This window comes from Bidens hawaiensis, unplaced genomic scaffold, assembly GCF_021521415.1.
Source record: "Bidens hawaiensis isolate Kalapana, Puna unplaced genomic scaffold, B.hawaiensis_p1.1 tig00045938_1, whole genome shotgun sequence".
In the NCBI taxonomy this organism is placed as follows: domain Eukaryota; kingdom Viridiplantae; phylum Streptophyta; class Magnoliopsida; order Asterales; family Asteraceae; genus Bidens; species Bidens hawaiensis.
The window spans coordinates 66758-79007 of record NW_027498170.1 but is presented as its reverse complement, the minus strand read 5'-3'; the positions used below and the strand labels follow the sequence as shown (position 1 = coordinate 79007).

Sequence of the window (12250 nt, the reverse complement as noted above, 5' to 3'; positions counted from 1 at the left end):
GTGATTAGGTAGTCCGGTTTAACTTGTATTTATGAAATGTATTTCAACAATTTTACAAGCATTTTAATTATTTTAATAATATGTTATGGTAATTTGCATTAGATTCGAACTAAGTGTGTATTCGTTTTTATAGTTTTGTTATTTAAAATGGCCGACGAGAAAAAAAAAGAAAAAAATTGCATTAAATTTCCTGACGACTTGTTGTCACCATAGCTCGACCTAAGGCGAAGACTTTTTCCACCAACAACGACAATGCTATGTCGAGGACAAGCCGTTGGGACACCCTGTAGCGACGACTTATGTCGTCGCCATAGCCTTAGATTCTTGTAGTGACCTATGAACGCTTTGGTATTCATGTCTTCTTGTCACTACTAATTCTTCTTTTATTGTAGCCTTTGTAGGTACCACATATGAAACATATAATTTGATTTATAAGATTGATTTGGGGCCGTTTCCACGATGAAATCCACAAGAGAAAAGAGGTCGGTAAATTGGTGTAGTATAGTATGAGTAATATTCACATCTAAAATCACAACCCCAAAATCGATCTAATAAATCAAATTTTGACAGGATTATACTCTCGTTTACAATAAAATCAAATGATGAAGCTACATCCCTAAATTACTCTATTGCTCAGGTTTAAACATGAGTCATGCGACTTTACCAAGTAGGTTACCATGTTGACAAATAAATTTCAATTTATAACCCTTTCTTAACCTATCAAACATGCATTTCTATGTGGAATTAATTTCAATTCTAATGAATTCCATGAGTGAAATAGGAAGTTTTCTTTAAAATTACAGATTTAGTTTTAAAAAAGCTTAGACCTGGGTCTCGAGTTAGGGTTGGAAAAAGTACAATAACTTGAAACGAAAACTATAGCCTTTTTTTTTATGTTCATCCAACTATCTAAGCATGTTGATTTACCCAGATTAGATGTTTTTTTTATTGGATCAATCACGTATTACTAAAATACAAATAACCTAAAAAAAACTTTTAATTCCCTAAAGAAATCAAATGTGTAGACAGAATTACATATACACTAGACCAACTGCTTCGAAACCCTTTGACAATTCGTTCTCTCCCATCAATCTCAAGCATGTGATCGAAATCAATCATGTAAGATAAAATCAATTCGGTAAGATGGAGCAATGTGAGCATGTGAGAATCAGCACTTGTATCATTCTTTCACAGTGAATAAGTACAGAATAAATGTAAACTTTTGTGCTACTTATAGTAGTAGATAATAGGGTAATGTCATTGATCACGTCGCAAATCCCCACATGAAAGAATGGCCTAACGAAATATGACAATGACTTCTTGTATTTCCTGTTAGTCGATATGAATTAAGCATTCTTTTTTTCCTTTGGGAAACCACAAGATCATACATTAATTATTATGTTGGGTCCAGGTTTACCCATGAATCAAGTGATATCTCTTCAACAGTGTTATGAAAAGAAAATAAATTACACAAGGGTAAATTTAGTGATTTAAGAATGAAGGGAAGGGCATGAAGGGAAAATGAAAGCCTTGAAAGAAGCTACACCTTAAACTCCACGATATATCCATCTTTAGAATCTCAACCCAACGTTGCAAACAAAATTCCTTAGATGCCCCTTTAGTCCTTTTTCTTTTTTAACAATATTAAGAACTACCGGTGGGTCTTTTTGACAAGTGATGTTAACCATTCATACTGATTTTGATGATGTGTGCCTGACTCACTCAAAAACATCATCAAGATGAAAACCCCCCCTTGAGTCAGCTTTCGAACATGAGATTTCAGGAATCCCAAACCTTCACTTTAACTTAATAGATAGATAACCTATTTGTGTTGTGTATCATATTTAAAGCAACATGAACAGATAAAGTATTTAATTCTTAACATATTATTGGTTTTAAAGCATCATAATATATTTAGTTAAATGTTTTTCACTAAATAAATACTTTCAAGATATATAGGTTATAAGATTTAGTAATAATTAAAGTGGCATTGTTGAAGCTAGGGAAGAATATTAAAAAGAAAAAGTTGGGTTGGCTTGAGCTTGAACTACGTCTACAGCTAGCAGCCCGAATCTCCTCGAATTTCGAGGCCTTTTTGCATGTATATATATATATACACACACAATCCCTCAACACACACACACACTCACTCACTATCTTCCTCAAGGTTACACTCAAAACCCTAAATCTAATCTCCGTATATATGCACCTTACTTAATATATAACTAACATTTAGTTTAATGTTTTGTTTTTGCAGAAGTTAATTAAGATGAGCAGACCAGGAGATTGGAACTGCAGGTCATGCCAGCATTTGAACTTCCAGAGGAGGGAGTCTTGCCAGCGCTGCGGGGAGACGAAGCATGGTGGTGGCGGTTATGGCGGTACTAGAGGCAGTATGATCACTGCCTCTGCATTTAGCTTCAGTACCGGGCCTGATGTCAGGCCCGGTGACTGGTACTGCAATGTGGGCAACTGTGGGGCCCACAACTTTGCTAGCCGCTCCAGCTGCTTCAAGTGCGGCGCCTTCAAGGATGACTTGGTCTCTTGCGGCGGCAGTGGTGGTGGTGGTTTTGATGGTGGGAGGGGTTTCGGCTTTGGTGGCGGAAGTACTGGTGGCGGTGGCGGCCGCTCAGGGTGGAAGTCCGGTGACTGGATATGCACCAGGTAAATAATTATTTAACTTTGATCTGTCTACTTCATGCACAATATAATAAAGTACGTACATGCATGAAAATTAACATCTTTATATATTATATATAAGTTTATATATTTATTAATCAATTATTTAGCATCTACATTTGATTTTGAATCAAATACAAATTAAATTAACGTAATAACTGTGTATACAACATAGTGTAATGTCACTACGATGTAATTAGATAATTACACTACTTGATTCGCACAGTTATCACGTTTTTTTTAGTTTGTACACTAATTTTCCCCTATATATTTATGTTTGATTTTTGTAGGCCCGGGTGTAACGAGCACAACTTTGCTAGCAGAATGGAATGCTTTAGATGCAATGCACCTAAGGACTCTGGTAGCCATTCTTCCTTTTAAGTCTGCAGGTAACAACACTTTATATTTGTTTTCTCATCGATTAATATTAATACAGATTTAATTAAATTATACATATGATGTGAACTTAATTTCAGGTATTGTTAGATTTGCTATCTACTACATAATGAGAGATTGATCAGACATAATGAAGAAAGAAAGAGCATCTTATTTGCATCCAGTTGATAGGATCCATATTCTAAACCGACCCGTTTTTCCCTTATTATATGCAATCCTATCTTCGATTTAATTTTCTTTGTTTGTTTTTGTTTTTTTTTCTTTTTTTTTTATCTTAATATTATCCGCTTTCGATTTGTTAGGTAGATTAAATTATGGTTAATTTGATTAGTAAAACTCATGTTTGATTTTATGGCTGATTAATCCCTCATTTTGTGAGGTTCTTCCTTAATATTAATTATGTGTTCCTTTTGTTCTTTAATTATCTGCTATCACTTAAAATAAAGTTACACAGTGTTACAAAATAAGTAAAATAATAATACCCTTTTCAAATATTACAAGCTAACAAATTATATTAATTTCAGATGGTTCATGAGCAAGAACATATATACATGACAACATAGGATTCCAAATTAAGCTTTTGAGTTTAACATCTTTTTTGCACCTAGAAATCTGCAATGCTGGTCAAAAAGCTAAAACACACATTTTTATTAATTAGTGATCTCCTGCTAGCCATTATTGTTTAGCTTTAACAAGATTCTTACAAAAAAGAAGCTTTATAATTTACCTTAATATGCTACTTGGTCAAGCACTAATAATATGTCATTATCATTTTAATCTCCACAACAAGATTCTTTTTCCCTAATAAATATCTCATTTTCAGCCTCACAATCTTGTAATATACTGGCTGAGTCACTCACCACTTTGAAACTTTATGTATTATTTAGATAATGTTTCAATCTAAGGTTACTATTACATTGCAATTGTATACACAACCAAGTAACAATCTGAGAAAACCATTAAGTTCATGGATGCAATCATATAAGATCATGAAAGGAATACAAAACAAGCTTTTTTTTTCTTTTTTTGTTGTAAAAGAAAAACCAGAGAAACTTTAATCATGATATGAAATTGTGATATTTCAAGAACTGATGGTCCATTCATTGCCATTAGTTGCTTTATGGGGTGAAATTATTAAAGGAAGTACTGAAGCATAAAATAACAAAGGTAAAGTAAATAATCATATGGAATCTAAATTGCATGAAAGTTAAAAAAAAGCTAAGCATTCATAGTTTTCAAATTCCACTTCCCGAGTTCTTATAGTACATGGAAAAAAGCCTTTGTGTTAGTTAAGTTTGCTCAAAGCCTATCAATCTATATATTTTACTGCTTGCCAGTTGGTTAAGTATTTTATCATTTTATGTCATATAAGTACTTGAATATTTGTTTATACAATTATGCATTACTTAAACACGTTTGTGTTTGATGCACTTTGTAAAGTTTTGCATAACAAACAAATAAACGTATCCAGTAAAATCACACACATACCAAAGCTATTAGTAGAGTCCGCAGAGGCTGTGATAAAAGCAAAGTGTTCCGCTATCTCAAGGGGTAGAGAAACTATTTCCAATATTCTACTCCAAGTTTTTCTCTCGAAAGTAACATTTCCGCTAGAATGGCAAGTAAAGATCACTAATCTAATATTCTAATTAGCCTCAGTATTCAAAGTGTTATTTTAGCAATGACATCATTTTTGCGGGACATATTGATTTCAAATGCTTGATAGTTGTCTAAAACTTAAAGATATGATAGTCATATTGATATCATAATACAGTTTGCAATAAGCTTGAATGCAATAATCTTTATTTCAACATTTGGTTTAAGAATATAATGAAATCTTTATGATATAATTGACCAAATAGTTCATCGTTTTATGTAGGAAAGCAACATGCATTAGTATGTGTTTAAAACATGTCTCCTGGTTAAGTCCTGGTGTAGCTTTATCAAATGGTGGAAAAGAAAAAGGCATGTCTTTATATAATAGAATCTTTCCTAATATATATTATAAATAAATATATATTCAAATAAAATATATATATAATTCTTAAATAAACAATTACCTTACAGAAGAATACATTTCTATGTAGCGCCTTCGGTTACACCCTTCATTAAAGGCTAATTCCATGAACAAAGAACTTGTGTCCTCTATAAGTGAGCGATCGACTCTCCGACCCTATGCACCACAGATGACCCTGAAACTCCAAAACCTCTTTCTTCTCCCATCATGAACAAATTTAACTATTTACATTTTGGCTGCATTATAACAGTTGCATTGCAGCCTCTGAAATCTGGATCGCATATTAATAGTTGCAGCACATTAAATATTTACATTTTGGCTGCATTTTAACAGTTGGCATTAATTCTGTTCTGTTGGCTGCATATAACAGTTCAGTTTTCATGCATTTTGTCAAGTCCAAAATGCATATGGCTGCATATTAATAGTTCAATTGCCAAATTAGTCTTAATCGTTCATCACAAACAAGTTGCCAAATTAACTGTGGGGACTAAATGAGAAACTTTCAAAAAGTTTTTCGTTAAAAACTATATGGGATTAATGGTATGGACGAAACGTATAACCCTCTCATAAATGGTTGGATAATTTTGCAATTTTTAAAATCTAAGAACCAAACTCTTAAAATGGTCACATCAGATGGAATATTTATGCAATTGTCTCTAATATTTATATACCGATGCTTGCATAAACGATTCTCAGAATTATTAATGAAGGCGATCAGTGATTATGGTCTTTCTTCAAAAATCATTTGTAAGAAGGCTGCCTGTTTATTGGCCCGTTTAGTTACTATTTTACACAAACCACTAACTTGCCTCCTGCTTATCTTAAGATTAAGCTCTCATTAACTTTTTTATTTTCTCATCAATTGAATTATTGAAACAGAAACAAAGACCCCTGCTAATTTGTGCCTGAAGACATTGAAAGTGATCTGCTGGCAATGACGAACATTAACGAGCGTCAAGTTCGACTTAAGGTTTCGGAACCATTTGTTGATTGCTAATTTAATGCCCCACTTTACCCTTCATGAGTGATTGTGTCATAGACTCATAGTAAGCATGATTGGGAGGGAAAACGGAAGTACCCTGGTTGCATTTATATCAAATATTTGCATATTGGTTACTTATGCTGTATTGGCGTTACCTGCACTTTGACTTCTGATTTTACTTGACATCTGCTTGGGTTACCACTTTAGCTACACCATTAAAATTGAAGTGGATGATAAGGTGCTGATATCTTTTGGCTGGTCTGTGTTTCAATATTTGTTATTTCAGAAAGTAATGTTTGTGATATGTAGATACAAGTCTATCTATATAGGTGGGATCCGGTACAAATAAAATTAGCGTACTAAACATACAAATATGAAATAACTAGAGTAATTATAGTTTTGAACTGGAGTAATTATGTTATAAAAATGAAAATAGTGTAATAATTATTACTCTAAATATTTGTGTATTTCTCACGATAAAAGTCATTTGTATTTGATACACGCCCTAGAAGTATATATATTACATTTTTTTTAATTTAAAATGTTTTTGGTTGCATAGTTTGCAGGTGGTTATGGTTTGTGGTTTACTATGGTTCAAGAGACGAAGTTCCCTTCTCGCTTTAGATGAGTAGATTAACTTTTTTCTAAGGAAAAACCAAATACTTATCTTAAGTTTGGGGAGTCGTTTTAGAACTTGGAAGTACTATGAAAAATCCAACAAGTGTTTTCTGTTCATTACAAAGTACAAACAAATTATGTGTTGAAGCATTATTTATGAAGCCTTTTTTTTGGTTTGGAACAACGCACCAAACCTAAAAGTTTTGTAGCCTGAATAAGTAATTCAACCCATGTAACGCACAGGTTTCTAGCCTAGTATATATTATAAATAAATAGATCTTCAAATAAAAATATAAAATTCTTAAATAAACAATTACCTTACAGAAGAATACATTTCTATGGAACGCCTTCAATTCACCCTACATCAAAGACTAATTCCATGAACAAAGAACTTGTGTCCTCTATAAGTGAGCGACCTGCTCTCCGACCCTACATACCACAGATGACCCTGAAACTCCAAAACCTCTTTCATTCCCGCTAATTCATGAACAAATTTAACCACCCCAAGGGCCCGATCCAACTGCTTAACCACATGCATTAACATTTTATCTCCATCCGATGTCATAATCTTGCCAACACACAAACAGACTTTATCCCCACCGACAACATCCTCGGACAACCAACAACAAACGTCAATCTCAATATCGTCAACACTTCCATAAAGATAATACAATAAAAGCGTAAACAAACATTGTGACGAATGACCCAACGATTTAGTCAACTTCTTCTGAACCAAACTTTGTTGGTGTCGAGCCTCTTTGTACCCAATATTCTTATCCATTAAACCATCTTTTATCTGCGCTAACCCTTCTTTCATTATCTCAATCTTTGTAACATAAAAGAGAAACTTATGATCATACTTTAAACAAGTAACTAAATCATTAAACATTTCAAGCAAATCAGCCCATTTGGCATAAGGAGGTGGGTCAGCGTCCTTCTTAGGTGCAAGCCGCATCCACGACGTTGAGTCAGGATCATACGACATTGCATCGTCTAACAACCTAAGACAACTAACCACTATTTGCAGAGCCATGTCAGCCCGATAACCCTTAACACTCATTTCATCTTTTAACTGATTCAGTATCTCAATAAGGGTACCGATCCATATTTGGTGCTGTGTAACCTGTGGGCATATTGCAAGACGGACCAACTTTCTATCTTGAGCCGATACGGTTAACGCGTCACATACTTTCTTTAGAGAGTTTAAAGCAAAGGGTTCCTTGTAAACCGGCTTGTTGGCACAAGTATGCATGTTCGGTATAACAAAAGCCGCACCGATTGACTTGAAAGCATGCATGCTTTGCATAAAAAACTCATTGTTAACAACAACAATACATTCATCCTGGACATTAACTAATCTTCCATTGATCAAATCCAAACCCTTGAGCAAATGACTCAGTTTAATTAGTTTCGGGAAAGCGCGTTCGCGCCACTAGGAAGATATGGGATTAGATATTGCATCTGTGTTCACAAACCCAGTAAACTTTTTGGCTGTTAGAAGACTTGGGGCATAGTAACAGTTAGATTTCAAGAACCAAACTTCTTATACTTCCTAGTCAAAGTTTTAGAACTATTCGTTCCATTGCAATCCCTATGTATAACTAATGATATTTTATGTTAGTAAATATAAAGGGGGTGTGGCCACAAAACAAGGGACTAGTCGGCTAGAATACATTGTTGGTGCATTACGTTTCCTAATGCTTTTTGATAGAGACCAGTAATAGCCTTTCTTTAGCTTTCATTGATAATAATACTTACATTATTGAAAAATAAACTTGAACCGACAAAATGCAAGGCATTTTTTAAACAGACCGTATTTAATACTACACATCTTATACAATTACTAAACTGAACATGACACGACACGACACGTATAACAAAAACATGTTATCTTCTAAATGCTTACATTTACATGCTAATTAAACGGGTTATATTAAAGTTTAAAAACATGTTATCTTCTAAATGCTTACATTTACATGCTAATTAAACGGGTTATATTAAAGTTTAATACAATTTGACATAACATGTTAATAAAACGTAAATAAATTGATAAAAATAAAATTTAAATTTTTATTTACGAATTATGACGACATACCCGACTCTCGTACAGACAGCAGTAGCACACAGGATGTGCCAAACTACCATGTGGGCCCCTACTCCCATACAACATTCAAATCTCCACCACTCCAACAACTCACCCCCGTCCGATCATCCACCATCTGACGGTCACAACTCCATCCACGTACCTCTGCCTTTGGATTAACACATACACATTGTGGTTCGTCACGCGTCCACGTTCACCATTTTCCAACCGTCCGATCAATCACCATCCAACGGCCAATAATAATATCTCCTCTCTCTCTATTACCAATATCCTCTCCTCCCGCCCGCTTTCTGTCTCAACACACACACACTCTCTCTCTCTCTCTCTCAGAAACATATATGTTATAGTTTATCTCTCTAGAATAATGCAGGATCAAGGTGCTACTAGCTCCGTTGCCGCGAGCTTACCCTCCAGTAGTGACATATCGTCCAGCTCAGCACTTCAAGTCAACGTCAAAGAAGGTTGCTCTATTTTTTGTTTTATTTCATTTCATTAACTTAAAATGGTGATCTGATCAGATCGATTTTCAACTGGGTTTTGATTGCTATATTAAATAAGGGTTTGGATCAAACACAAATTAAATTAACCTGCTAACTGTGATAATCAAGGAATTTTTTTTCGAAATGGTGTGTATTTACAAAAAAAAAAAAAGAAAAGGAAAACGATGTATCCTTTCCTGCCACCAGAGGATTAGGAACAATATGGATTAGGATCCTCCATTGGCAGGCGAGGTTCAATCATTGGGACCTATTCCTTCCACGCCAATGGAGGATTAAGAGGAGCAACTTCCAAACCCCGTTTGTGTTCCGTTATGAAACTCACCATTCACGGGTCTTAGACTGTGGCAGATGGCATGTGAAATGTTGCAGCTTTAATATATTGAAGGTGTTTGGCAGCTTTGAGGTGGTTGGCTGGATTCTGAGTAGGGATGTAAACAAGCCGAGTCGAGTCGAGCCAGAGTGTGCTCGAGCTCGAACTTAATCGAGCTGGCTCGAGCTCGGCTCGTTTTCTTTATCGAGCTGAAATATCGAGCTCGAGCTCGGCTCGTTTAAAGCTCGAGCCGACTCATTTAATTTTTTTATTTTTTCTATTTTTTTATTTTATATTTTACAAATTTTGATATATAAAAGAAAAATATTATAATTTTAACATACATATTATATAAAATTTATAAACTAAAGAATTTTTAACGTTAGCTTTTTAAACAGCCCTAATTCTAAGTCGTCTTTAATATATTAATGGTGTTTGGTAGGGGCATGTGAAAAGTGGTATTAACTTGTAAGATGTGAAAAGGGGTATTAACTTGTAAGTTTCATAACGGAACACAAACGGGGTTTGGAAGTTGCTCCTCTTAATCCTCCATTGGCGTGGAAGGAATAGGTCCTGATTGAACCTCGCCTGCCAATGGAGGATCCTAATCCATATTGTTCATAATCCTCTGGTGGCATGAAAGGATACACCGTTTTCCTTTTCTTTTTTTTTTGTAAATACACACCATTTCGAAAAAAAATTCGATAATCAAGTACTATAACTATATATACAACATAGTGTAATTACACTTATTGATTCTCACGGTTAACACGTTAATTTAATTGACTTTCCCCTGTAAAATAATTAATTGATTAGTTGAAAAAAAAATTGAATTTATAGGAATGGAGAGTGATGAGGAGATTAGAAGGGTGCCGGAGATGGGTGCTGAGGTTATCGGGACTTCGGTTTCGGGTCGGGAAAACGGGTCGGTTGTACAACCGGTTCAAGGCTCAGCTGAAGGTTCGAGGAGAAAAGGGAAAAACCCCGCTGACAAAGAGAACAAGCGGTTGAAGAGGTATGGCAAAATAGATCGGTTAACGGGTTGGTGGATCGACCTGCTTAACTTAACGGGTTAAAATGGTCAACCGAAACATGGATGGTTTAATTAATTAAACAGGTCGCCCGAACACGGCCTGTTTAGTTAAACATGTTGACATGAACATGGCCCATTTAGTTAAACAGGTCAACCAGAAGGTCGAACGAACCTGACCCGACAGTCCAAGACGACCTGTTTAATTAAACAACTCAAACTAAACACGACCTTTTTAATCAAAAACAGGTCAATGGAAAAACAAATGGTTTAATTAAACAGGTCAACCAAAACACGGCCCCCTTTTTATTAAACGGGTCAAATTGAACATTGCCTGTTTAAATAAAGTAATAAACAAGTCGGCCGAGAGTCCGAGACATGTTTGTTTTTTGAAACGGGTTATATATGACAACACAAAAGCGAATCATTTAACAATGGGTTGCTTTGGTGACAGGTTGTTGAGGAACCGGGTGTCAGCCCAACAAGCACGGGAGAGAAAGAAGGCGTACTTGGGTGAGTTGGAGGTGCGAATGAAAGAGTTGGAGAAGAAGAACTCGGAGGTTGAGGAGCGTTTGTCGACTTTGCAAAACGAGAACCAGATGCTTAGACATGTATGTATAGTTTTCTTGTTAATTGTTAATGTGTTTTGTGTGTGTCATACAACCTTGAGAAAACCCAAGTTTTGATTGATTGATTTGTTGTTATGTATTCAGATACTGAAGAACACAACTGCGGGTATGCAAGAAAGGAAGTAGATGTAGATTTAGGCTAGCACATAGAGTGAATGTAGCTAGGAAAACTGAGTGAGTGATTATCCTTTGTTGTTTCTTGTGTGTTAGGAAACATAAACCATGAAGATGAACCGAAATGAAATGAAGATTATGGTTTTTAAGCACTTTTTAAATATTTAAATAGAATTACAATATTTAAACCATTGTATACTTTTAATTATGCTATAGATTGAACCGTCGCCTCCGCGACGTAATAAAAGTAACCAATTTTACCTGTTTAGTAGATTAATGACACAAAATTTGAAAGCCAGGCACTTTTATTATTATTTTTGAACATTGGAAACCCAATTATGAGCTTTGCATGTGGTCTTAACGAGTTAACAAAAGTTTGGGCCCAATTGGATGTACGGATTTTTTTTTCAACGATCAACAAAATTAAATTTTCAATAGACTAGTAAGGAGCTAGAACATTTACAACCACAAAAAACACTCCACCCTCAACCTAAACAATATCCCATACACCAAACAAACATACAAAATTACATCCCAAAACTAAACATTATAATGAGCCAAACTCTTCCATGTGAGATCCCTCATTTTTCCCCTATTCTTTATCCATATGAAACTCATAACTTTTATTTCTTCGACAATCCCGGCTAGTCGGATCGGCACACCTTTATGCACAAGAGCGTTTCTTTTCTTCCACAAAACCCACGTAACAACAAAACAAATCACTTGAAAACATTTAGTTTTGTCTTTTTGCAATGGTGCAAACTAACTTATGCAACTCCAATACATCGTTAAAGCAAAATAGAAACGGAGTAGGTACCTTACACCACTGGGAAACAATACACCACACGGTTGGAGCAAGACCACACGAGAC

The 12250-nt window shown here is 35.0% G+C and overlaps 3 protein-coding genes across 3 annotated transcripts; 2 read left to right on the top strand and 1 right to left on the bottom strand.

Moving 5' to 3' along the window:
* Positions 1-2157: 2157 nt before the first annotated feature.
* Positions 2158-3472, top strand: LOC143596007 (RNA-binding protein involved in heterochromatin assembly dri1-like). Its single transcript, XM_077074889.1, has 4 exons — positions 2158-2167; positions 2258-2664; positions 2970-3068; positions 3156-3472. The coding sequence occupies exons 2-3, from the start codon at positions 2270-2272 to the stop codon at positions 3058-3060; spliced, it is 486 nt and encodes a 161-aa protein (XP_076931004.1). The 5' UTR covers positions 2158-2167; positions 2258-2269; the 3' UTR covers positions 3061-3068; positions 3156-3472.
* A 2479-nt stretch (positions 3473-5951) lies between these two features.
* Positions 5952-8198, bottom strand: LOC143596006 (uncharacterized). Its single transcript, XM_077074886.1, has 2 exons — positions 7010-8198; positions 5952-6334 (listed from the first exon to the last, which is right to left on the bottom strand). The coding sequence occupies exon 1, from the start codon at positions 7996-7998 to the stop codon at positions 7057-7059; it is 942 nt and encodes a 313-aa protein (XP_076931001.1). The 5' UTR covers positions 7999-8198; the 3' UTR covers positions 5952-6334; positions 7010-7056.
* An 856-nt stretch (positions 8199-9054) lies between these two features.
* On the top strand, positions 9055-11528 carry LOC143596005 (transcription factor HY5-like). The gene is made up of 4 exons (XM_077074885.1): positions 9055-9257; positions 10447-10621; positions 11091-11247; positions 11350-11528. Exons 1-4 carry the CDS (start codon positions 9161-9163, stop codon positions 11389-11391), a joined length of 471 nt encoding a protein of 156 aa, XP_076931000.1. The 5' UTR covers positions 9055-9160; the 3' UTR covers positions 11392-11528.
* The last annotated feature ends 722 nt before the right edge of the window (positions 11529-12250 follow it).